Source organism: Eptatretus burgeri, chromosome 13 (assembly GCF_056783735.1).
Source record: "Eptatretus burgeri isolate ZD-2024b chromosome 13, Ebu_testis_v1, whole genome shotgun sequence".
Lineage (NCBI taxonomy): Eukaryota > Metazoa > Chordata > Myxini > Myxiniformes > Myxinidae > Eptatretus > Eptatretus burgeri.
Window position 1 is genome coordinate 65,514,367 of NC_140973.1, and position 27,462 is coordinate 65,541,828.

At 42.8% G+C, this 27,462-nt stretch overlaps 1 protein-coding gene across 1 annotated transcript in view; it reads right to left on the reverse strand.

Moving 5' to 3' along the window:
* Positions 1-27,462, reverse strand: part of LOC147014671 (FRAS1-related extracellular matrix protein 2-like) — a 171,599-nt gene that overhangs the window by 62,045 nt on the left and 82,092 nt on the right. The window contains exons 6-8 of the mRNA XM_085850663.1: positions 27,209-27,460; positions 9,358-9,507; positions 7,928-8,137 (exon numbers count right to left, since the gene is read on the reverse strand). Of these exons, the coding sequence (XP_085706789.1) occupies positions 7,928-8,137; positions 9,358-9,507; positions 27,209-27,460 (612 nt within the window). The remainder of the gene's footprint in view (positions 1-7,927; positions 8,138-9,357; positions 9,508-27,208; positions 27,461-27,462) is intronic.

Consider the following 27,462-nt stretch of genomic DNA (forward strand, 5'->3'; position numbering starts at 1 on the left):
AGTTTATGATAATGCATTCAAACATGGGTGCACGGGGCGTGGTTAAGCAGAGTCATGTGATCCGCCCATGTTCCGATGCTGTGATGTGCTGTGTTGTGCCGCTTGTCCGAATTAAACCTGTTGTTCCCATTTCAGAGCCTTCATCCCTGTCTATTGAGTACATGACAGTGGCGACGAGGATGTCTTCGTGCATCGACATGTTGCAAGAATACGCAGTGGGGGATGATTGGGAAGACAATACCGATCGTCTGAGGCAGTACTTTGTGGCAAACAAAATGGACACCGATGAGGATGCTGAAAGGCGGCGAGCTGTATTACTGACCGTATGCGGCGCCCCGACCGACAGCCTCATCAAATATCTTCTTGCCCCTGCCAACCCTTCTGACAAGTCATATGAAGAGCTCGTCAATGCCATGAAAAGACATTTTCACCCTAAACCGGGTGAGATCGTCTCGAGATATAAATTTTATACCCACGATCGTCAAGAGGATCAGTCAGCATCCGAATTTGTGGCTGATTTACGCCGACTCGCTGAACATTATGAGTTTACAGATAAACTCGAAGAGATGTTACGTGATTTCTTTATAATAGGCATCAATGACGACAATTCTGTGGAAACCCCTTACTGAATCCGACCCCAATTTGGCTAAAGTCATGGAAATAGCCACTGTGTGTATGCAAACTGCTGAGAGCCTGCGTGTGATCTCTAACAAGTGAAAAGTTATCCAGCAGGACCCATCAGTTAACAAGATAGTCTTTGGCTACAAGCAAAAGTGTTTTAGCAAGCCACCAAATTCGCCTCCACCTCCTGACATTTCTGAAACTACCGGGAAGGTTGGAGTAACTTGTTGACGTTGTGGTGGTAATCATCAAGCTTTCCAATGTCAGTACAGGAATTATACCTGTGACAACTGTGGGAAGCGGGGACACTTGAAGTGTTGTTCTCGATCCAAGTCGAAGAACTTGTCTCCTGCTTATCACAATGGGGTGAACCGTGATGCAGCGGACAATAGGTCAGCCTACAGCCGAGAGTCAAGTGAGGAACTTTATGAGGTTTTCTCTGTTGGAACAAAGAGCTCCGATGCTCCAATTATAGTTGATATAACAATCGATAAGATCCCGGTGAGGATGGAAGTTGTTACCGGCGCTTCCAGAACAATTATGAGCGAGAGCAAGTTCACCTCCATCTACCCTCCGAGAAAGGCTCCTGCACCCCGGCCTGTATCTACTGCCTTGAGAACATACACCAAGGTGGTGGTTCCTGCAGTTGACTCAGCTAATGTAACTGTAGGATATGGAAACAGCAGTCATGCCCTACCACAACTGATAGTGCGTGGAGATGGACCAACCCTCTTTGGCCGAGATTGGTTACGAATAATCAGACTTAATTGGAGTGACGTAAACAGAGTCTCCAACTCTGATGCTGGATACAATACCGTGCTCAACAAGTATCCTGGCCTGTTCAGTGATGGTGTTGGCACCATTGCAGGGCCCAAAGTTCGGATTCATGTTTCTGTAGATGCTCAGCCATTGTTCTATAAGGCTAGACCTGTGCCCGACATGATGTGATCAATGATTGAATGTGAGTTTGACCGCCTGCAGAGTGAGGGCATCATCTCACCGGTCAAGTACTCCGACTGGGCAGCACCCATCATTCCAATACTCAAAGCAGATGGAACAGTGCACATTTGTGAGGACTACAAAACGACGATCAACTGCTATTCAAAGCTGGATGGCTACCCTTTGCCAAAAGCAGAGGATCTGGTCACCACTCTCATGGGTGGTCAGACATTCACTAAGCTTGACTAGACCAATGCTTATGCTCAAATGGAACAAGATGATGATTCCAAGCCCTATACATGCATCAACACTCATCGAGGACTCCACATGTACAACAGATGCCCATTTGGCATATGCTCTGTTGCACCAATCTCCCAACACAAGATGGAGACATTTATTGAAAACTGTACCAAAGAGAGTCGTATTCCAGGACGACATACTAGTGACTGGCAAGTCACAACATGAACACCTCGAGAACCTAAACGAAGTCCTCAATCAGCTGTCACAAGCTAGGTCACGCCAAAGGTGTGAGAAGTGTACCTTTATGGCAAGTGAAGTTGAATACCTGGGTCATCAAATCTCCTGTCAAGGCATTTTGCCCTCTCCGAGCAAAGTTGAAGCAATTGTGAATGCACCAATGCCACAAAACATTTCAGAACTTCGTGCATTCATGGGTATGTTGACCTACTTTGGTAATTTCCTGCCTCAATTAAGCACAACCGTCGAGCCTCTGCATCATGTCTGGAAATGCATCTTCTGTAAGGCATTGTCTGGAAATGGGAAGCTGCCCAAACAAGAGCGTTCAAGGCCGCTAAAACCATGCTGTCCTCGCCATTACTTGTCCATTACGACCCATCCAAGGAACTTATTCTCAGTTGTGATAGCTCTTCATATGGATATTGGGTGTGTGTTGTTGCAAACAAATGGAACCGGTAATCTCCAGCCTGTTGGGTATGCATCACGAACCCGATCTGACACTGAACATCGCTATGCTCAAGTAGAACGAGAGATGTTAACGTATGTCTGGGGCACCTTAAAGATGCATTAACATATCTTTGGAAGACGTATTACCATTGAGACTGATCACAAGCTCTTGTTCGGTCTCCTGGGGGAAACCAGAGCCATTCTGCCCACATCATCAGGTCATGTACAAAATTGGGCATTGGCCCTTGCCGGTTATGACTATTCATTGGTATACCGTCCGGGTAAGGAAATGTACTGGGCTGACGCGCTCAGTCGCTTGCCGCTTCTCGTAACCATCCCAGAAGCTCCACAATCTGGTGATATCATTCATCTCATGGCTGACATCATTCACGATGAGGCACCCGTTTCCGCTAAGCAGATTGTTTGTGCTACCAATAGCAATCCAGATTTGTCACAAATTAAATGCTGTATTATGTCAGATGATTGGGCAACACTAGCGGACGGGGCGAAACCGTACCTCATCCGGAAGGATGGGCTCTCTTTTGATGCAGACTGCTTGCTTTGGGGTAGCCAAGTGATAATTCCATCGAAACTCCACGGGAAAATTATCAGTGGACTCCACAATGCTAGTCCAGGCATCGTCACCATGAAGGCTATTTCCCAAGCCCATGTTTGGTGGCCTGGTTTGAACAGTGACATCGAGTCCAGTGCACACCATTGTTAAACACGTAATCATGACCAAACGTCTGTATACCGCAACTTCCAGATCAATGATCCTGTATACGTGTGGAACCAAGAGGTTATCTGGCATCATTATCGATAATATTGGTGAAATGATGTTTCTTGTGAAGTTGTGTGATGGTAGATGCATGAGTAAACATGTCGACCAACTCAGGTTACGTCATGGGGGTCCAAACATTGAACCGGCTCAAGTGTCTTTGTCACCCACTCCTGGATTAACACCACCTGCGTTTGAACCTGAGGTGTTTTCCCATGAAAGCTTTTCACCCATCAATGTAACTGAACTCCTCCCCGACCCCTGTACCCCTTATTGAGAAGCCCACAGCAGTTGCAAGCAAGGACAGCCCTCCACTAGCCCTTTGGAGATCAGCTCGTGTGTCTGTAAGCCTCCTGAGTGTCTTGATTTGTAAAGAAAAACTAAAATAAAATAAAAAGGGGTTGGGGGGGAGGGGAGAAGAGATGTATCAGTAGTTTATGCTATTGCATGCATACATACATGGGTGCACTGAAACATAATTAAGCAGAGTCATGTGACCCGCCCATGTTCCGATGCTGTGCTTTGTTGTGCCCGTGTCCAAATTAAAGCTGTTGTTCCCACTTCAGAGCCTTCGTCCCTGTCTAGTGAGTACATTATAGTTGTTAATTAATATTATAAGTATTAATTAATATATGCTTTGTTACAAATGTTATCATTGATTTTGTTATTTATTTTATACTTTGGAATTAGAATGCCATGCCACAGAAGGACCTATTAAACTGCTCTTTACACCTTAACGCGGCGTGCGTTTAAAATATGGGAAGTATTCCGGATTATTTATCGTCAATTAGGCTAATCAACTCAGGAGAGCATGACGATCATTTTCGTGTGTCACACTCCACATCAGAACGCTCCAATATAACTCCACAAAAACATGCCACACACACACACACACACACACACACACACACACACACACACACACACACACACACACACACACACACACACACACACACACACACACACACACACACACACACACACACACACACACACACACACACACACACACACACACACACACAATCCCGTTATAGATTATTACAATTATCAGAGTACCCACCCGACAGGTGATCTTGTTCGAAGCATGCAATGCACTCTAACGCATACCTTTATTTGGGTGATGTATAGGCAACTGACAGCTCTGTGCAGGCAACAAAAAATATAACCGGGTTATGTGCATGAAGCAAAAACATACCTACAGCTTATAATTCAAAACACCTCACAGTACTGGAAAACGTGGGGACAAGGAATAGAGAACTGTAAATGGTGGGGATTGTAAGACCCTCCCCCACCTGGTCCTGTAATGCTACACGATACACATATACATACAGAATTTGCATCACCCCACCCCCCGACCCCTCCCAACACCCGCAAGACCACCAGCAACTATAAAAACACCTCAATACATGATTTGGGGTCATGCTAATCCTATGTAGCAAGTCTGGATGTAATTGGCCCAAAACTGTAGAAAGAGTTGTGCGACAAACAAACAAACACAAACAAACAAGAAAAATAGCAATCAGAGATTGCAGACCCTCGCCAGGACTTGTTTTATGTGGTGTTTATGTGGTTTTGTGTGATGTATTTTGTGTGGCGTTTGTGTACTACTGTGATACATAATGAATAAGAGACATAACTAGAACTGCCACTTTATGACTGCTGGCAGTGATGACCGGGTACCAAGAAATCCCGCTTTGTTTGGAGACCTGATCCTGACCCATGATGTTTATTATTATTCAATTGAATTCAGAATGGGATTAAAATAAATTCAATTCAAATCAAATGGAAGACCAAACAGGTACAGTCCTGCATTGTAGAAATCAGAAGGAACCCGAACAAGCAAAACACAAAAATGAAGTCATCAGGAGGAACCAGGAGAGGATTTGGGTTTCATCAGCTACTCCTCTACCCTCAAACCCATCCAGGCACAGCCAAGTAAGCCTTATTCAAAAAAATTAAAATAATCAAAAAATAAAAATAAAAAAGAACCCAAATCAAAAAAATAATAATAATGCTGGCTGCCAGACCATGCATCCTGTCAAGTTAAAATGTATAACATGTATTCCCCATCACTATTCGATCGTAAATGTGAAGTTTCACATTCATGGATAAAGCGGTTGCAGAGAAAACATTATTTATTTCTTGTCTTCAATCCAATATGGCTGCCAAACCATGTGACATATCAATTATTGATTTAACAAACTTGAACAACCAAGGATTGATGAACATTTCTGTGAAGTTTCCCCTCGATCTGTGCAGCCATTCTGGAGATGAAGTTTTTTTTTTATAGGTTTTGCGGTAAATCCAATATGGCTGCCAAACCATGTGACCTATGACATCATATGTGTGAATCTTGTTCCTCATTGATAAGCGGTCATATGTGTGAAGTTTTGCCTCGATCTGTTCAGCCACTTGAGAGAAGAAGATTTTTGTATGTTAAAAAAAAAAAACATATGGCTACCAAATCGCATGACCAATGACACCAAATTCTTTTCTGTGGACCATTTTATCTCAGGATAACCCTCAAAAATTTTCAAACTGATCAGATGTAGCATTCTACATTTGCAATTATGACGTCATTACAAAGCCACCTATGATGTCACAAAAAATCATACTTATTCCTCATGAGGAGTACTTGCCATGTGCCAAGTTTCAATTTTTTCATTGGTGCAGTTTGAGAGATACAGAGGTCCAAAGTTTTTCCGTTTTTCCAACATGGCTGCCACACCACGTGACCTATGACATCATAATTATCAATAATACATTCTATATGAGTAGTCGCTCCTTCAGTGAAAAATTTTGTCTCAATCTGACAAGCGGTTGCAGAGAATAACACAAAAGTTCTGTGCGGACAAACAAACACAGACGAAGAAATGGACCTAAAGGCAATAACCTCTCCTCCGGCAAGAGTAAAAACATCAGTCCGTGAATTATAGTAAGGATTATTACATATGCACACGGTTACCACTTTAAACAATAGATATACGGTATATATATATATATATATATATATATATATATATATATATATAAATATATATATATATATATATATATATATATATATATATATATATATATATATATATATGCATACATGCATATATACACCTTGCATGATGTACTCCATCGTGTTATTTCGAAAATAAATTGATTTTACCTTTCCTTGTCATGGATTTGGAAGAAACAAAATTATTGGATCATGACAGTTGCATGCCACTGCGAGCTAGCAACTGCCCGTTTTCATCGTGACTTGTTTTATTGCTGTCGTGGAAACAATATTATGTATTCTTACACATATAATATCCACTTTTGAGAAGCATTATAAAGCAATTTCATCACATGTCGGTGAGCTTAAAGGCTTTTCATCGTGATGTGAGATTATCTACAGCCATTTACCAGACAGCATTCATTACCCCGAGGACAACGGTGAGCCATGGTAAAAATCTACTATATATATATATATATATATATATATATATATATATATATATATATATATATATATATATATATATATATATATATATATATATATATATATATATATATATATATATATATATATATATATATATATAACCACTGAGCCTGGTGTTGGCGCAGTGGTTAGGGCAGCGGCTTGGGATCCAAAAGGTCCTGAGTTCAAGACCCGTTGGGCCACTGAATTAATACACCAGGGGGTTGCCTCAGCCTGTCATCCTTCCGAGGTTGGCAAAATGAGTACCAGTGTACTGGGCCGGTGTATACCCTGGTTAAATAGGTGTACCATATCCCTGTGTCATAAGAGGCGACCAGGGTTGCGTCAGGAAGGGCATCCGGCGTAAAACATGTGCCAAATCACTATGCGGATCATATTGATGATCCGCTGTGGCGACCCCTAAAGGGAGCAGTCGAAAGAAGAAGAAGAAGATATATATAACCACTGACTGACTGACTCACTGACTGATTGATATTAAAGATCGGTACCTTCTGGGGTGACGTAGAAAGCTGAAATTTTGTGTGTCAATGGACATCGAAGCCAGTACAATGGGGAAAAAAAAAATTCACAGAATTGTCAGACAACATCCATCAATGAAAATATCAATAAATGAAAAAAAAAATGAAAAAAAATGCAGGTGATTGACCCCCAGAGAATGGGAGAGCATAGTCATTTTGTGTGCCAATGGACATTGAAGCCGATACACCAGGAAAAAATCACAGAACCATCGGAAAGCATCTGTAAATGAAAATATAAATAAATGAAGGAAAGCAAATGAAAACAAATAAATTAAAAATGCAATGCAGGTGAGCGACCCGAGACAATGGGGAGGCACAGTTCGTATGCTTCATGTGTAAGCACACCCCGCTAGTATATATATATATATATATATATATATATATATATATATATATATATATATATATATATATATATATATATATATATATATATACATACGTGTGTGTGTGTGTGTGTGTGTGTGTGTGTGTGTGTGTGTGTGTGTGTGTGTGTGTGTGTGTGTGTGTGTGTGTGTGTGTGTGTAAGAGTTCTCCAAAAATATCAAAAGCCAAAGAACGGACTGAATTGTAAGCGAGACACACAGGGTCGAGTCATAAGCAATTGCACTCGCCCTTTTGTTAGGTGCTTGATGATGGTGACGCGCTCGAAAAACTCACGGTCAGAGAAAGAGTCATTGATAAGGACTGAGATGGTGCTTGGCTCTCCGAGTACAGCATTGACGGGCATGCGCAGTACGAGCTCAAACCTCTCCGGGCCTTCGAGTACAGGCTGACCGAGGTCATCCAGGATGGTGATGTGTAAGCTCTGCATAGTGACCCCTGGTTGGAAGTCGAGGATTTGACTGATCCCCACGTAGTCCACACCAGCTGGAATGCAGGAAAGATTATGGCCGAAGCTGCCGTTGATCTCATTCAATATTTAAGAGACACGCCATGCCAATGCAGGTGGAATTTGAAACAAATCCCACAATGTTATATAGCCCATGATCTGACACGGACATTAACAGAAAACATGATTCAATGGCAATAGGAGGAAGTGCGATGGTTATGGATTATCTACAGAAATCCCGTTTTAATCAACGTCCACTGTTTTAACTGCATCGGGTCAACTCTGAGACGTTTGAGGCTAATGCCATTTACCAATTCAATATGACAACAACTTCAACATCACAATATTCGATATGGCAGTAACTTCAATATGACAATAACTTCAATATGGCAGGAACTTCAATATGGCTGGAACTTCAATATGGCAGGAACTTCAATATGACAATTCAATATGGCAGGAACTTCAATATGGCAATCAAATATGGTAATTCAATATCACAGAAGCTGCAATATGACTTTTCAAATGGGGCTAATTCAATATGGCAGCAAAACTCCATATGATTTCAATGTGATAGTAAGGAGGTATACACCAGTTTCTTCTTGTGCATTCCTATGTGTAGTCTCACGTGTAGATGCCATTTAAAAATTGATTTAATTTGTCGCATTTGTCTAAGTACGAGGAGATTTTTACCCAGCCCATGACATTCCCAATACTGTAATTTATTAATTATTATACAATCCATTATTACATTCTCCCTCTGCTTCGAGGTATGCACACTCATCTCTCGGTTATCTAGCATGGGTTTGATTCTCGGCCAGGTTATAAACTCTCATCCTGGTGTTTCGCATGCAGAGATCAATGTGCGTGCCGGCCGTCGGATGGACGTTAAACTGAGAGGGCCGTGGCATCCTACACGAAGAGCAGTTGATCTATTGCCGGAACCATGAACAAATTCTAAATTCCTGCTCTTACCTACAGAGGGCAGCACATCAGTGGCATAGTTTCACCTGCAGCAAATTATGCTAACCCACAATTAGGTGCTGCATACGAAAGAAGAATATTCACCCTCTTCAACTCCTCATTCGCTGAACAAGCTTTTTGAGTCAGAACATTGCATTGAGCATTCAAACAGTAGAAACCAGTTCGAAACGTTGGAGTCTGATTAAACAATGGAGGAAAGATAAATAAAAAGAAGCATATTCATCACACGATATCATTTGCATGAAAGTTGCTGATACATGGGATGCCCCAAACTTACCTTCGGCAGACATGGGCCGGACCTTGCGCGAACGTACAGTGACACTTGCTTCTTGGGTAAGGTCCGTACCGGTTCGCCACACACGGACCTCGAAGGAGCCTGCGTTCTCCTCCACTGTGTACTTGCTCTCTCCAAAGTAGAACGAAGGCTCTGGACAAGGGTCAAATATAAGCACAAGGCAGAAACCATGGAAAGCGATACGTTCGCTGGGTTGACGAGCTCAAATTTGATTGCTTATGATTCTTCTTACAAGTTCATCGATCCTTGGCTCGTTCGTTGTACTTCTCGACCAATACGGCAGGTGGTAGCAAACTTCTAAATCTCGCTCACAATTGCCAATGTAACGTAAACACAGTTAGACATTTCATTTGCTCACATACCTTCTCGATGTTATTTTTATTGATATCTTGATTTTTGTATGCAGTTCAAGGCTCGTGTAGGAGTGAGATAGAAGCAGAATGCACCAGGAGGTAACAGAAGAAAAAGAACAATAGAAATAAAGAGGGGGAGAACACACAAATAGCAGAGTTGAGGACCAAAATGGAGGGATACTTGGAGGGATAAGGGATGTGGAGAAGAGTGAGGGCAAGGGGAGGACAAAGAGTTTGAACAAGATGGATGCAGCCGCAAACTCTCATTCAAAAAAGTGGAAGGAAAAACTGTAAACTCAGGAAGAGCTGGCCTTGGAGAGGGTTAATGGGATGTAGTCTGGACTTACTCCACTTTTAGCTGTTATTATACATCCTGGTATCTCTCCCACAGGTGCCATCCGCGTACGTGGCAAGTTAGAGGTCATGAAAAACGGGTTGGTTGGAATCGAAAGGATTTTTTATTTTTTTTATTTCTTTATTGGACGTAATCGAATGGCGAGGTGACACTGCGCACAGAATCATGGAGGGTGATGACGTGTCCTTCAGTGAGGGAAAGCTCATGACGTCACACAGCCAATTGACGAGAGTGATACCTTGCATATTGGTGACAGGTCTATTAGTCTACATGTCAATCCTTTTGAGTGGAATGGAAGTGAAACATCACGTTTTAAAAATTGATCGTACTTTTAATCCAATATGGGGTTTTGATGATACTAAAACAGGTCTGCAGGTTTTCAGAAACAAAACAGGCAAAATCAGTGAAATGTGGGTCACTTGTCATCTATGCATCTGAGTTCGTGAATATTGGACTGAATATCTGTCTGTCAAACTCCAAGCTTTCTCCCTGCCATGACAAATCACCAACCATCCCTTTATCTCCACTTTCCTCCAACCATTGTGATTGCCTTCGTGTCTGTGCAATCCCACTCTTCCTGCAAGGCTTTAAAGATGACTTAGGTCATTGCCATATCATTTTTCCCCTCTACTTGTTTCTCCTGCGGTCTTGCTTTACTACGATTGGTCATCTCGTCTGTCCGATCGGATCACATCCGGCTGTTCTCCATCACGTCAGCCTGTCTTTTGCAATACATTGCCTTCCTCCTGTACATTCCATGTCTGCACGTTCCTTGGCAGAATGTTAACTTTACATCGTTTGTCATTCACTCCTCCGTGAGCTAAGCCATTCTTCAAAAAAATAAAAACAAACAAGCTTCATAGTAACAGGGATGGATCACATTGTGGAATCAGCCAGACTTTTGTCCAATTTATATTCAACACGTTCCACAATTAGTTTATGGAAAACTCCTTGCCTACAGTACTATCAAAGGAATACTATCAATACTACCCTGTTTAACTCAATGAGGACTTCATCAAAAGTATGCTATTGAATGAGTAAAGGCAATAAGAGTGATCATCCAAGCAAGACGTCCTGTAAAATCGACTTCATTTTTCAAAAGGAAACGTTTCTGGAGCTACAATTGCAAACACAAATGAGGTGCTGCTCCGACATCAGATAACAATTGCTCTCGGCTATCAACTAAAGAATAGTTTTTACACTAACATTTGATCATTATATGAGTATATACCTGGTGTTGCGTTAATCGTTAGGATGATGAGCTTGGGATCCTAGAATCCTGAGTTCAAATCCCACTTCATTGTTGAATTAATACCCCGAAATTTCGGGGTTGACTGATTGTCATTCTTCTGAGGTTGGCAAAATGAGTGCCAGCTTGCTGGTATCCTGTGTTGGAGTGGTGACCTGCCCAGGAATGTACCCAATAGCCCAGGGGACTGCTTAGGCAGCAACCATGCTCTGCACAGAGTATGGTCCCGATGGATGGATGGATTATATGAGTTGCTGTTCATAGGTGGCCAATTTTGTCCTCCTCATTATCCCACATACATGATGTGTAAAGTGGGGTTAAGCAATTGGTTCACTTCTGTCTGTCTGCCATGCTGTCTACAAACACCAGTATATGATTGAGGAACAACTTCATTTCAATTGAATGTTATATTTTGAACACTAGAAGCACCCGCCCTCTACGGGAGCCGTCTTGGGGGTCATGTTATTATATTTATGCCTATTTCACTCCAAGGGTTCCCAGGATTACACACACAAAAAAATGGTTGCGATCGGTTCAACCGTTTTTGCGGTACCTGGGAACAGACAGACGGACAGACGGTGAATTATAGCAAGAAGATGAATCAGAAAACGAACCTGTAGTTTAACAGTACTTTGACTGAATTCGTCCCGATCACGCATGCGCAGAGAGGAGTGAGATAATATTTTTACTCTGTCTGCCTGTCTGATAGTCAAACAGAATTAAAAATCATTCCAAATAGGAAACTCACTGTTTTTTAAGGACGTCATAATGGACACAAAGAACTCATGTAACGTGTTAAATAAGGTGGGGGTAAAAGACGCTGCATCAACTGTGGTAAACTTCTGGAATGTTATTTTCTGCGACCTTCAAAATCTTTATTTAATTTCAATTTAATTATATACTTGAACTTTGCAGATCACAAATCACCTTTTTCGCACTTTCATCACCGTTCCATTTCGCAGTACTTGGACAAAATATTACGGCATTTTACGTCACCATGGCCAATCAAATTTTCCCGCTCGTAGACCACGACCATATCCTTGTCTCTCAATACTGCGTGGGGCACGGTGTTGTACGAAATGTCTCGTTATAGTTTGCAACAGCTCACCATCAGTGAGCATGGATGCTCCACAGTTTGTACTGACAGACAAATGGTACGCAACCTGTTGTGTAAGTGCAACATCCCACTAATCCTGATCCGTGTTCATACACTCACTCAGTTGTTTATAAACACATCCTGCATGTATTTCATCTTAGCGTGTTAGTGCCTGTTTTGTCAGCGACATGATAGTGTGAATGTGTGTGTGTGTGTGTGTGTGTGTGCGTGCGTGCGTGCGTGCGTGCGTGCGTGCGTGTGTGCGTGCGTGTGATTTTGATCACTTAATGAGGTGAAATTGTTGGAATTTTTACATAGGTAAAACTGAGCATCAAATAAAGATCGAATCTTGAGAAACACTTCGTCATGTGTTGAATTTAAGTGTCCAACTTTGTAATTTTATACTGTATAAACCTCAGTTAACCATGTGGTGGATATGACATTGCATGTTACCTCTTATAATCAGGTAAATAATAATCAGGTTCATGAGTCCCATGATTAAAACACAACATTCACTTTAACTCCATCACACATGCAGTAAAATTGATTCCCTCCATGCCCCCCAAATAGTGGCGACATCATTTATAAACAAACATTAAGGGAAACCAGCCCTAATGTTGAGTTCATTGAGGAACACACCACCAGTGTCGAGTTGAAAATTGAAATGTCAAAAAACAAATGAGCAAGTTGAAAAAAATAACAAACTGATGCTCCCATATAAAGCTAATGAAAGTTATTGAAAAATGAAACGAGTACATTTGGCATCAAAATATAAACTGAAGCCACTATTTAGGGTTGTAGAATCCCAAAACATCTAGCGATACATACCCTTTGCTGATTGATAAATTGCTGGGATCGTTTATACTGACACTGTTTAAAGTACTATATTACTCTTAGCAAAACTACAGCACATTTTTGTTACTTGTGAAAATCGAATATTTTTCAAGTATATTGGTTGGTCATGTACGTTATTACTTCGAAAACTTTTTTCGCCAGTCTGTCACATTTGTCTGTTTGTCACAATTTTTGGCCACAGTTTTCAAGAAATCGTTCTGAAAATTTTTGTGTATGTAGGTGACTGGCCAAGGACAGCAATGCTTAATGTTGGTGAAAATCCGAATCCGGATACAGACACGAGAATTATTGAATTTTTAAGTGATTCTTCACCATTGAGAGATGGGGTTAAAAACGAGATTGCATGATATCTCAAAAGGTTGTGGATGGATTTGAATGAACCTCAGTGGATATGTTGGGTGTGTGACAAGGACCAATTGATTCGATTTTGATTGAAGATCTGAATTCGGATCTGTATTGGAGAATTTTTCAAGTGATTCCTCCCCATTGAGAGAAAAATGATACGAGATCCGTCTAAAAAGTAACGGGACTGAGCCTGCTGTGTGCTCCACTTACACAACTTGAATGAACGGGTTGCGTCACAGTCTTTCGCAACATTCCAGCAATATATGAACGGTGATGGCTGACTGCACTCAATGTGTGATTTTTTGCAGGTCGCGCTTTACACGTTGTCAAGTCTGAGTCATTGCGCTGTGAGTCGTGAGCAGAGAGCCAATCTGAAGTTTCTTGAGAAGCTTGGCAAAACACCTTCCGAATCCTTCGGAATGCTGCAGCAAGTCTATGGGGAAGAAAAGATGTCATGTACATGTGCATTTTAATGGCACAAGAGGTTCAAAGAGGGATGGGAGGAGGTTGAAGACGGTCCATGGTCTGGAAGACCTTCAACGAGCAGAGCGGCGGACAACATCGAGTGTGTGAAGCAGATGGTGCGCGCAGATCGTTGATTCACGGTGCGGATGATTGCTGAGGAACTTTCCATCAACAAGGACACTGTCTGGAGCATTATCACTGAAAATCTCGAAATGCGCAAGGTGTGCGCTTCGATGGTCCCCAAGCTGTTGTCTGAGGATAGGGTGGTCCAAAAAAGTCGAAAAAAATAGAATGTTGCTCCACAAGCTTAAAGTTATTCTAATATGATCCAATAACGCGCATAATTTTTTTTAGCTTGATCGGAGGTGATTTAGAGGTCGCTCCATATGACGACTTTTAGTCTCATGACTTGAATAAATTAGGGTATGGTCAGGTACGATTACGGGTACTTCTGGATGTCCGAGGTGGAAATGGAGTGCATTTTCGAACTCTATGGGGTCGATTTACTCAAAGAAATGACTGCACCGACATTGAATTCACTACCGTTTCGAAAATATGACCTAAAACAAGATTTATCATTACTGGAGTTAAGTAACTAATCCTACTCATTTCGATATTTTCTAATCTGTAATTAATTTGTTGTCCGTCTCAACATTTCTTAGAGTAAATCGACCCCACTGAGTTCGAAAATGCAGTCCATTTTCACCGAGGAAGTTCAGAAGTGTTTGGATTCGCATCTCACCACACCCTAATTTAATATAATAATAACGAAATAAATAACTAACATATTTTTCGTGAATCATTGAATCTAAAAGACTGGATGTTGGGCCGGCTAGAAATAAGTTCAGGCGGGAGTGGAGACAGCAATAGAGGCGGAAATGATAGTGGTATTTGGTAAATAAGACGAAATATTCTAATAGTTTGTAATTCCATTGATTGAAAAATTAGGGTATGGTGAGATGCGAATCCATACACTTCTGAACTTCCAAGGTGAAAATGGACTGCATTTTCGAACTCAGTGTTGTCGATTTACTCGAAGAAATGTTTAGACAGACAACAAATTAATTATAGATTAGAAAATATCGAAATGAGTAGGATTAGTAACTCAACTCCAGTGATGATAAATCTTGTTTTAGGTCATATTTTCGAAATGGTAGTGAATTCAATGTCGGTGCAGTCATTTCTTAGAGTAAATCGACCCCATAGAGTTCGAAAATGCACTCCATTTCCACCTCGGACATCCAGAAGTACCCGTAATCGTACCTGACCATACCCTAATTTAACCAACTCATGAAACTAAAAGTCGTCATATGGAGCGACCTCTAAATCACCTCCGATAAACTTAACTTTTTTAATTTGCGTTATTGAATCATAGTGGAATAATTTAAGGCTTGTGGAGACAACATCTGAATTTTTTATATATTTTTTGCTGTTTTTGGACCACCCTGAGTCTGAGGACCAGAAACAGCAGAGTCACTGTCTGTTAAGACATTATCGAGTGCCTCGAGGACGATCCAGACCTGCTCGGGAGAGTCATTACTGGCGATGAATCGTGTATATTCGAATACGATCCCGAAACCAAATGGCAGAGTCGTCAGTGGAAAAATCCAGCATCACCAAGACCAAAGAAAGCAAGGATGTCGAAATTGAAGGTCAAGGTGATGCTCATCGCGTTTTTTGACATCAAGGGTATCGTCCACTTTGAGTTTCTACCACAGGATCAAACAGTGAATCAATACTTGTACAAGGAGATCCTCTGGCGCCTCATGAGATCAGTCCGGGACGAGAGGAGGGATCTGTGGGAGAACAACGCCTGGGTGCTCCACCATGACAACGGCCCCTGCTCACAGTGCCCTGAGCATCCGACAGTTTCTGGCGGAGAGGAACATGCCAACTCTGGAGCAACCCCCGTATTCACCAGAATTGGCCCCTTGTGATTTTTTTCCTATTCCCCAAGCTCAAGGGGGTGATCAAGGGGACCCAATTTCCTGATGTGGAGGCCATCAAAAGGGCCGTGACGACGGAGCTCCGGAGGATTCCAGAAGAAGCCTTCCGGGTGTGCATCGAAGCGTGGAAGAAGAGTATGGACAAGTGTGTGAGACTGGAGGGAAACTATTTTGAAGGGGACAAGCTGTGATTTTAATATATTTTTTGGAATAAAATTTCTGTGAAGTCAGTCCCGTTACTTTTTAGACAGACCTCGTATGTGGCACAATATCTCAAAAGGTTATGCATGGATTCCGACGAAACCTGGTGGACAGGTTGGGAGTGCCAGTAGGAAGAATTGCTTCAATATTGGTGAAGATCTGAATCCAGATCTGGATACAAGAATTATTTAATTTTTAGGTGATTCTTCACCATTGAGAGATGGGGTCAAAAACAATGTTGCATGATATCTCTAAAAGTTGTGGATGAGTTATGACAAACTAGGTGGATGAGTTGGTTAAGTGACAAGAATAAGTCGATTCGATTTTGGTTAAGGTCCGGATTCAGATCCGACCTATCAGTGGCATACAAAATGTAAACTGATCAGCATGGCGGAGATATGCGCTCCACCGAGTGCTATTCCGTTTGGCCAAGTGTCACTCTATGAGTGATTTTTCAACTGTCTGTATGCCACTTGCCTACAGGTCAGAATTTTAAACCAATCTTCATGAAACTTCACCATCTGGTAGAGTTCGTCCGAAGCAAGAAGCTATTTTTTTGTCAATTTTTTGACGTCAAAAGGTCAACAACTTTGTCGAATTTCTAAAATCCTCAATTTTCATCGGATTGACTAGAAATTTGAACAGGATTTGCATGTCAGGTTACTGAATTCAACCACCAATTATTTTTGACATCAACATAAGACCAAAATTTCAACATAGGCCAGAGATCAACAACTTAGGTAAGATTTCTAAAATCCTCAGTTTTCATCTGAGAGGGTTGAAACCTCGAGGATTAGTATATTTAGTCATTGACTTCAACCACCAATTATTTTTAAGGTCAAATTTGTTTTATGGATTTTACAAGTATCATGATATGCACAACAGCTTTATTGTTTATTTGTTTATTGATTTATTTATTGTGTATGCATAGTCGAGGCTCATGGACGAGCGAGTGCACTGAATGGATCAGGACATAATAGGACGCAAAAGGAACAGTGGAGTTGCACGCAAAAGGAACAGGAGAGGTGGTAAACACCAACAGCAGGGTAGAAGACCAAGATAGAGGGAGACTTGGACAAACAATGGGTGTGGGGAGGAATGGGGGGCAGGGGAGTATGCATTGGGTGGACAATATTGATACAGAAAGAAATTCCAAGGAGGAAAAACTGGAAATTTGGAAGGAGGAGTTATCTAGTGGGTGGAGAGAGAGAGAGGGAGAGGGGAGAGAGAGGAGGGGGAGGTTTACGAGGGTAGAAAAGATCATGGTTTTGGATTGAGAATGATCTGAGATGGCAGTGAACAGCCATCTTGAAGACCTGGAGGGAAGAATGAGATTGAAGAGGATGTGGAAGTGAGGTGGGGGGGGGGTGGGGGGAGAAGAGGAACAAGCAAGTAGGGGTGAGCAGTGATTCTGGATTTAAGTAGTTTGACCAGAAGGGGGTTTATTTTGGACTGTGTGCACCCTGGAGAAACTGGGGAGGGGGCAAAGCACAGAAACAGCAGAGGGTGAAAGACCAGAAAGAATGCGGTAGAAAACAAAGAGACTTGCGACTTGTCTGCGATGGCGAAGTGATAAACCCATAGACTCAGCTTCATCGCGGGACATTCCAATAATCTTGCAATATGACATTTGTCAATGCGTTGTTCCCCTTTGATATGATATTTAGGTTTCCCCATTGTTGTTACCCTCACAAACTTTTTCATAACCCATCGTGCTGCCCTGACCCCTGTCCTGCACATTGGCTCGTTATATCGCCATTTGCTAACTCCATGGTATTAATGGTGTGGATCTGTGATGTGGATCCGCGACATCAATGAAAATCGAATGCACATTCCGTTCGCCTTTTGTGTCATTTTTACGGTTCAATCAGAGGAAGAACATTATACAGTGGAAGGCCGTTGTATCCTTTAACCCCTGTGACCTTTGGACGGGAAAATATATTCCAATCATGTTAAAAGCATCGGTATGGAAAAATGGATGTACATCTACTTTTGCTGTTGTTTAGTTTTCAAACCTTCAACCTTCCTTGTATCCCAGTTCTTCCCATTCTATGTTTCTTTCTCTTGGCAGAAGTTTAAGGACTGGCAAGATAGATTTGAGGTACGGTACACACACTCGTCTTTCAACTGTCTCGACTGGTTGTGAATCCCAAACCATTGATAAATTGTTACCCTGGTGTTTCACAGGTAGAGCAAGCATCAATGTGTGCACCGTCCCTCAGATGTTAAACGTCTGGCAATATTATTTGGTGAATGAGATGAACGTTAAAGATCCCACGGTGGCCACTTCATCGTGGAGGTGAGTTTATCATCAGCACCCTGACAAATTACCAATTCCTGCTCTACCCTACAGGGGGGCACTGCATCAGCGGCACACCAATGTTCACAGCAATGATGGAGAGCAGAAGCCATTTGCTGCCTATGAAAGAAGCAGCCTGGTGTTGGCTTCGTGGTGAGGGTGGCTGGCTTGGAATCTTAGGGTCCCGAGTTCGAGACCCATTGGGTGCTGAATTAACATCAGGTGGGGTTGACTCAGCCTGTCATCCTTCTGAGGTTGGCAAAATGAGTAGCAGTGTACTGATATAGGGGCACAGCATCAGTGGCATAGCTGCACCCCCAACAGATTGATCGATACCTGGAGGCTAAGTTGCCACATGCAAGAAGAAGAAGAAGAAGACAAAAGCAATAGAAGCATCTCCATTTGACTTCACCTTTGAATGCTTGAGCAAGAAAACACTCCACATCATATTGGTAAACGGATTTTCACTCTCTAGTGGCCCGTAGCATCAAAACGTAACAGCATATTATTAGTGGAAAAGTAAACCGACAAATCCCTGATCATGGCATGGCATTGCACAATTAAGCTACGAGGTTGGATGTCGTTCAGATGAGTTTTGTCTGATCTACATATAATGAACCAAGAATATAACATGAGAAAAGTTTTGGTTTTTCATGATTTCATTATGAGGTCATGTGGATGATATTATTAATAAAGTACCTGATACTATACATAATAATCCTTCAGATGAACCAGTGTCTAGATTTTTACAGAAACCCAGCAGGCAATACTGCAGAGCTAAAGGACAGTGCAATCCCCAATCAAAAGCAGCGTGGTCGTTCAGACAAAGACCTCGGACACTACACCAGGTCTTCCAGTGCTTAGCCTCCTTAAACATGCTCCTGACTCGATATGATGCGTGGGATGCCGACCGGGTGTCTTCCATGAACAATAAACTCAATAGTGATTGCTTTCGGGTGCTATTACATTTTTTCAGTTAAATCAAATGTGACATGACCTTTGCACTGTGACCTTTTCAGTGATGATCTGTAGCGTTGATGTGAGTAGTTTTTATTGTCTCATCGCGTTTGTCATTATTCTGTTTGTGCCACACTTCGTTTTAAGGTGATCTTTGTGTCAGTCCTGCCCTAACACGGCCTCCATCCGTGGCCGACACAACAAAAATAGTCAGACTGCTGCACAAACAGTGACCATGTCAATATTGAGTCTGAGAGTGGTGCATTTCTCTGGAGGTCTAAGGTCGATGCCTTTTTCAATGTATACACGATTGGAACGCCAAGTAAATTGAAGAGCCGCTCGTTTCTGCCAGCACTATAGGCTCGGAGGACACAGGGTACAGGGACAATGCCGACCACATTCTGCTTGGCAAATCAGCATGACTGACTAATAAATATCATTTGCTTCCAGTCCTTTGTCAGCACCGTTCACGTTCAAACCTTACAGCGATACTGCCAGCAAGGCAGATAAAATATGGTGTTTCAACTGCCACACATGAGCCGTTAAGAAAGGGGGGCTTGCAAGAGCTAATGAAATTGTGTTGCGAAAACAATGCCAAGTCCATCGAACTTGGTGGTCATTCTGCTGAAAGCCTTTTGCTCACTTTAACAGCTCATGGAATCCTGTCGTACCAATCCCACAAAAACCCCCCATGCCAACGGCTCTCTCTGAGGAAGGGATTGTTGGCAAACATGGCAGATCTCTTGCAGCTCTGCAGAGCCTAATCCACCACTCAGCTTGCACATTGACATCAGAATCCCAGATTTATTTCCTTCCATGTATTGGCTCTTTAACAGGTTTTACAAGGTCCCCCAAATTTGTTCTTGGGATAGTCTTTCTTCGTGGTGTTTTAATTTTTTAGCAGAGTCGCTTCCCCCAGCTCCTAAACAAACACACCTCGACTATGATAAGGGACTTTGAGATTTCAGCACTGGATATTTTGTACCATGTTCATTCCACTCCCAAGTGCTAAACTACACAAGCGGATGACTGAGAAATAGATTTTCATACAAGCTGCATACAAGCTAAATGAAACAAAACAAAAGGAGGAATGGGAAAGCAGGGATGAAACAGAAAAGGAACAAACCAACTGACAACTAACAAATAAAAAGAGGTGAGGGATGCCACAACTTATGGTTTGAGAAAGACTGCAAATTGACGAGATGTTTGATATTCGTTTATTTGAAATGTGCCTCGAGGATAGATTGCCAATGATCAGATCGGAAGTTGGAGACCTTCGTTTGAGCATCAGGGTAGCATCAGATTGTGCTGCATGGTGAAAGGAACAAAGGATGTAATTTTGAGACTGTTAAATCTTGGAAGATAAGGGAGGCAAAAATATGAGGGTGGTTCAAATCCCACCTTCACTCTTGTTAATATTAAAAGTGGAGTAATATCTGCAGATCAATCATTTTTGAGGAATTTGTCTTGAGAGTAATAGCAAATTCACTCTTTTGGGTTTTTTTTGTCAAATTAACTTTGAATCCTTAATAAGCTGGTGACCTCCAAAAAGTGAAACGGCTGTCCTCAGGAGAGCTTGTTTGTAAATCCGATGTATGTGCTTCAGTTCTTCAACTCTAGGTGGTGCGTGGACATGCTTCTTTGTGGTCTGTTGGAGCAACAGGAGAATATGCAGTGAAAGATGGCTGCATCGACATCCTCCTTTCATCAAGTGCAGATGAATGTCAGATTATTGTCCCCAAAATTCAAGCGATAATTACACAAGGAAATTAGATGCAAGAGGAGGCCATTCAGCCCATCTTGCCCATGTCACATCAACACCACACCAATTTATCAACACCACACCAATTTATCAACACCACACCAATTTATTAACACCACACCAATTTATCAACACCACACCAATTTATCAACACCAGAGCAATTTATCAACACCAAACCAATTTGTCAACACCAGACCAATTTATCAACACCAGACCAATTTATCAACACCAGAACAATTTCTCAACACCAGACCAATTTATCAACATCGCACCAATTTATCAACACCGCACCAATTTATCAACACCACACCAATTTATCAACACCACATCAATTTATCAACACCGGACCAATTTATCAACACCGCGCCAATTTATCAACACCACACCAATTTATCAACACCGGACCAATTTATCAACACCACAGCAATTTATCAACACCGCACCAATTTATCAACACCAGACCAATTTATCAACACCTCACCAATTTATCAAAATCAGACCAATTTATCAACACCAGAACAGTTTATCAACACCAGACAAATTTATCAACACCACACCAATTTATCAACACCGCACCAATTTATCAACACCGCACCAATTTATCAACACCAGACCAATTTATCAACACCGCACCAATTTATCAACACCACAATTTATCAACACCGCATCAATTTATCAACACCAGACCAATTTATCAACACCACACCAATTTATCAACACCACACCAATTTATCAACACCACCCAATTTATCAACACCACCCCAATTTATCAACACCGGACCAATTTATCAACACCGGACCAATTTATCAACACCGCACCAATTTATCAACACCACACCAATTTATCAACACCGCACCAATTTATCAACACCACACCAATTTATCAACCACACCAATTTATCAACACCGCACCAATTTATCAACACCGCACCAATTTATCAACACCAGAACAATTTACCAACACCACACCAATTTATCAGAGCCTGGTGTTGGCGCAGTGGTTAGGGTGGCTGGCTTGGGATTCAAAGGTCCTGAGTTCAAGCCCCGTTGGCTGCTGAATTAATACCAGGGGGTTGACTCAGCCTGTCATCCTTCTGAGGTCTGCAAAATGAGTACCAGTGTACTGGTCCCGGTGTATGCCCCGGTTAGAATAGGTGTACCCTATCCCTGTGTGTCGTAAGAGGCGACCAGGGTTGGCGTCAGCAAGGGCATCCGGCCATAAAACATTGCCTCAAGAAAAAAAGCTAACCCCTGCACAGCAGGGAAAAATGGCTGTGAAAACGGCTGTTGTTGTTTGTTGTTGTACACCAATTTATCAACACCAGAACAATTTACCAACTCCACACCAATTTATCAACACTACACCAATTTATCAACACCACACCAATTTATCAACACCACACCAATTTATCAACACCAGACCAATTTATCAACACCACACCAATTTATCAACACCACACCAATTTATCAACACCACACCAATTTATCAGCACCACACCAATTTATCAACACCAGAACAATTTATCAACACCGCATTAATTTATCAAAACCACACCAAATTATCAACACCACACCAATTTGTCAACACCAGGTCAAAAATAAAGAAAAATGCAAAATGGATGTTTTTGTCGTTTTTTTTTTTTCTGTAGTTATTTGTGTTTTTGTTTTTCTTTCCAGGAGAGAGGGCTTGGGTGAAGATGGTTCTTGGGTAAAAAACATACAATATCAACCACACAACACCCCTTGATGAGACCCCCACTAACAGCACTCCATACACATGCACACAATCACTCATGAATGTTCAAGCTAACTAAAAGTCCCATCAACATCCCCATAACTTCCAGGTACCCATCTAATTACAATTTAAACGTATCTACTGTTTCTGCTGCCACTACCTTTCCAAGGAGACCATTACATGCACTTATTACTCTGAGTGAAAGACCCCCACCTTACCACCATCTTCGTAGTAAGATGTTTACATTAAACGTTACAAAAAAATTCAAAAAAACATTCCAGTATCTGATACTCGATTGATTGCTGGGGATAATCTTCAAAGCTGATCCTCCCCCAATGACTGACGACTGATTTGAAATATTCTTCATCATAGATGATGTAGCATGAACTTCCATTTCACCAGGAATGTTAATGTGAATCATAAACCAAAGTTCTCCTCCTTGCATTCAATTTCCACGATAAAGAGACGGAAAAGGCCTCAGTGGAATCAGGAGTGATAAAAATTCTACTTCCATTTATCATTGCAACAGAGTGAAGGTCCAGAAGGATTGAGGGGACCTCAGTGGCATGTTCGTTTTGCACTTCATAAATCATCATCTGGAAAGAATGATGCCAGTAAATTGAATATGGATTACGTACTTAGGGTTGGCAGGAAAGCCTTGCGGTATCCGCACTCACCTCTGAGCTGTCTAGCCTGTGTTTGAATCTTAGCCCAGCTTTAAACTGTCATCCTGGTGTTTCACAGGTAGGGTGATTCATCAATGGGTTTAAATGTCCACCTTGGATGGACGTTAAACTGGGCGTACCATCATGTGGAATTAGATAACGGATGTTAAAGATCTCACGGTGTTCTTCAATAGGCGAGTTATCTTTCATGCCACCCTGCACCCTCAGTGAAGTATCCTTCGTTGGAGTGGTGACCCGTCCAGTGTTGTATCCCTCACCAAACGAAGCTGCTTTGGTAGAAACAGTGCTCTCCATAGAACATGATAAATAATTAAATTAATTAATTGATTGGGTAATTGGACAGGTGCCTGAAATAGTGTCCAGCATTTCTGTGATCAAAAGTTGGAGTTTCACAACTGAACTCGGGGAAAATGTGTGAATAAAACTTGGCCCATCAGCTTCTGGTTTCCATAGAAACATAGCAAACATAGTGTTACGGCTGTGGAAATTCGCAATACAACATAAAGGGTTCTGAGATCAGTTATGACGATAAGTAATTGTGTAGTTAGATTTCCCCACCGTTGTTTAGAGGGAATTTCCGTGTTCATAGGGCTGCGATCCTTTGAGATAGCCGTTTTTCTTTTCTCTATCATTATTTTGGACCAATCATCCCCCAATAACCAAATCGCCACCACCAACAATGCCCCCAAACAACTACAACACACAACAACCACCATAACCACAATGCCATCGATCGCCAACAACTACAACCATAAACCAACCACGCTCAAACACTCACCACAACAACCACCACCATCTTCGCCACTATCCGCGTTTACGAACGCCGTCCTCCACAGAGCACGCGGCGACGATTTCCACGGTAAAAACCGTCCAAGAACGCACGCAGAATTGCCAGAATAAAAGCTCTTGCGGAGCCTACACGGACTTTTGCCGCCTGTTTCTCCCGCCTCGGATTCCCGCCTATTTTCCCCGCGCTCGGTGTGGTGGAAGTGCGATCCGAGCCGAGGGTCAAAGGTGAGAAAAGGTGGGGGCCTCTTTTTGGGGGAATAATTCCCTGGCCCTGAGCCAAAACTGACTCCCCCGGCCCCCGCACGGGGTGGGGTGGAGGGAGAGCGAGAGGGCACGCCCCCCTTCGAGAGGCTTCTCCAAGAAGCTCGAAGGGAGGCGGGGCCGAAAATGGGGCGGAGCGAAGGGCGGAGCCCTGCACAACAAAAGGCGGACAGCATGGACCTTGAGTAGTCTTCCTGTCTCCTTGTCTTCGAGAGTTCCTGTGTTCTGGTTTTTTGAGCTTCTGGGCTGGTCGTCGTCTTCTTCATGGCGCTGGTTGTCTTGTCGGTGGAAGAGGTCCTGCGCTCGTGGCTTGGCGAGCGGCCTGTCAACGGAGGCACGGACGGGAGACGCGACAGCGCTGGTTGTGTGGTGGACCTGCGCGTCCGGACGAGGAGTGCCGGAGAGGGTTCGCCGGCCACGAGAGAGGTCGGGGCCAGGCGCGACCACGCTGACGGTCGTGGAAGAGGGACTCACCGGCCACAAAAAGGGAAGTCCTTTCTCTTCCATCTATTTCTTTGGGTTTTGTATGCATGCTGTGGCGCCGTGTCCAACAAGTTAGAACTGCCTAAGTGACTGCATGTATGTACATTGCTTTAGTCGGTAGTAATTCTTTCTTTGCATTTCTATTTGTGTGCTGTACATACGTGCATGACTGTTATTCATTGCTTTGCCTGCATACGTGTGGTTTCAATAAATGTGCTTGTCGAACTGTTCCCCGTTTCGTTGCATCCTTTCCTTTGTTTGAAAGTTCCATCTTGCATCACGGAAGGAATTGGTAGAAGGGTGTAAGCACCCGGTAACTAATCACGTTGCTCGGGGCTGGCGATAACACCGCTCGGTTATCACTGAAGCATGGAACGGACCGCTTAAGCGGTTCGTGTCCTAGGCCGGCCAGCGGCGAGGTACGATTGCCCAGTTAACTACCCGTGCAGGTACTTAGGTAGGTCGAGTTTGGCGAACAACCCTATCCTGCGCGGGTGGCCGATTGGCACGATTGTAGTGGGGGTCGAAAGACCCACCCGTGACTAGCTCCTGGCGGTAGTTCCAAGGAGGGTCACGACTGAATTGTCCGTTCCGGTGGGCGACGCGGTCGCGATTTGAGTTTTGTAGCCACTCGCACACCTGGCGGGCCAAAATTCGGAACAATAGAAACACACTTCTGGTTTCCATCACAACTTCTGAAGAGACCTGACACGGGAAATAAATCCTGCAAAATGATTCTTGTTACACAACAGCAACATTTTTGTTTTAAACTCTCAGACAAACAGAGCACACACACATCCTTCCCATACAAAATTTTCTGATGAGATCTCATAAAAATCCAATGTTGTCTGATCACATCCAATGGGAATATTTTTTTTCATCAAGGTTGACTGTCCGTAGTTAACAGGCAATTATTCGTAACCACAACCTTCATGTTTTCCCTCCGTGCAAATAGCCAAGTGTCGAATTCCCCATCTTTGTGGGAGGGCAGAACAGTGGCAGCCCTTGGGGTTTATCAGCTGTATAACTGTGCAGAGCCAGAAACGCACTCCTGAATGATTGGCTCAGCAGGGGGAGAGACAAAGGACTAATGAAAGAAACAGCGGTGGACAGAATAAACGTACACTGCAATTTCACTCAGGGCAACACCGGTGAGATCACACGAATCCCACATTGCCCTCGTCCGACCCGCAATAGGCTGTCGATACCTCAATGTGTCCCGAGCCAAGATGAGGTATGAAAAAAATTAATTGCTCATTTTACCACGTGCAGTGAACATCGGTAGTTTGCTATTTTGAGAGCGGTTCCATCCAGAGGAGAGTGAGGTGGATAAGACATGCACAGCCATCAAGGAAATATATCTAACCATATATTCCCTCCATCTGTTCCCCCCAAACTCCATCTATGTCCCAGATGTTGACCGTTAACGTTTTCCAGTATTCTTTCCTGACTGCACTTTGATCGGACAATATTTGTTCATTTCGTCACAGCCCATTAACAATGCATCAGAGAGTTTCCATCGTCGAGATGAGCAGCATACCCATAATTCATTGTCTCATTCTGATTTTAATGAAATCTCGACTCTACCCTGGTCTTTATCCCTCTGATTTCTCACCCTTCTGTCCAACACCTGCCCCTCCAATCGAACCTGTTCCACAACAAAGTTTCCTAATTATCCTCTGCAAGTCTAAACATAATCCTCACCTACATTAATTTCCCTCAACTTCATGAGCCAGCTTTTTCCAGCTCTTCCCTCCAGGATTTCAAGTCCACTGCCCACCACCACCCCCGGCATTACAACACCCACTGAGACTGTGTCCCCATTTTGTGGGACATCCACATTTTCTTCTCCTCTTGCATTTCATCTTGCCACATTTTTGTCTGTCGATAATTATTTGCTCTCTGTTCTGCTCTTTCATGAGCTTCAATATCTGCTTCATGAAAATAACAACCAATCACAGCTAGCATCAGATTTTGTGCTCAGGTGCCAGGTACCGTCATTTGTGTCAGGAGTGATGATGATGCGAGTCGAAGGAAAAGTGCCTCCAAGACGACCACCCATAAGCACACCCAGGGACACGTTGAACACCTCCTCCATCTCGTATAGTGAGTCATCGATGATGAGGACAGGGCACGGCTGCTCCGAGTCACCTCGCTCAAAGTTGAGAACACTCGTGTGGTCCTCGGCCCGACTGATGTAGTCAGAGAAGGACAGAACAGTCTGCGGTACTGTTCCCATTGCAGATCCT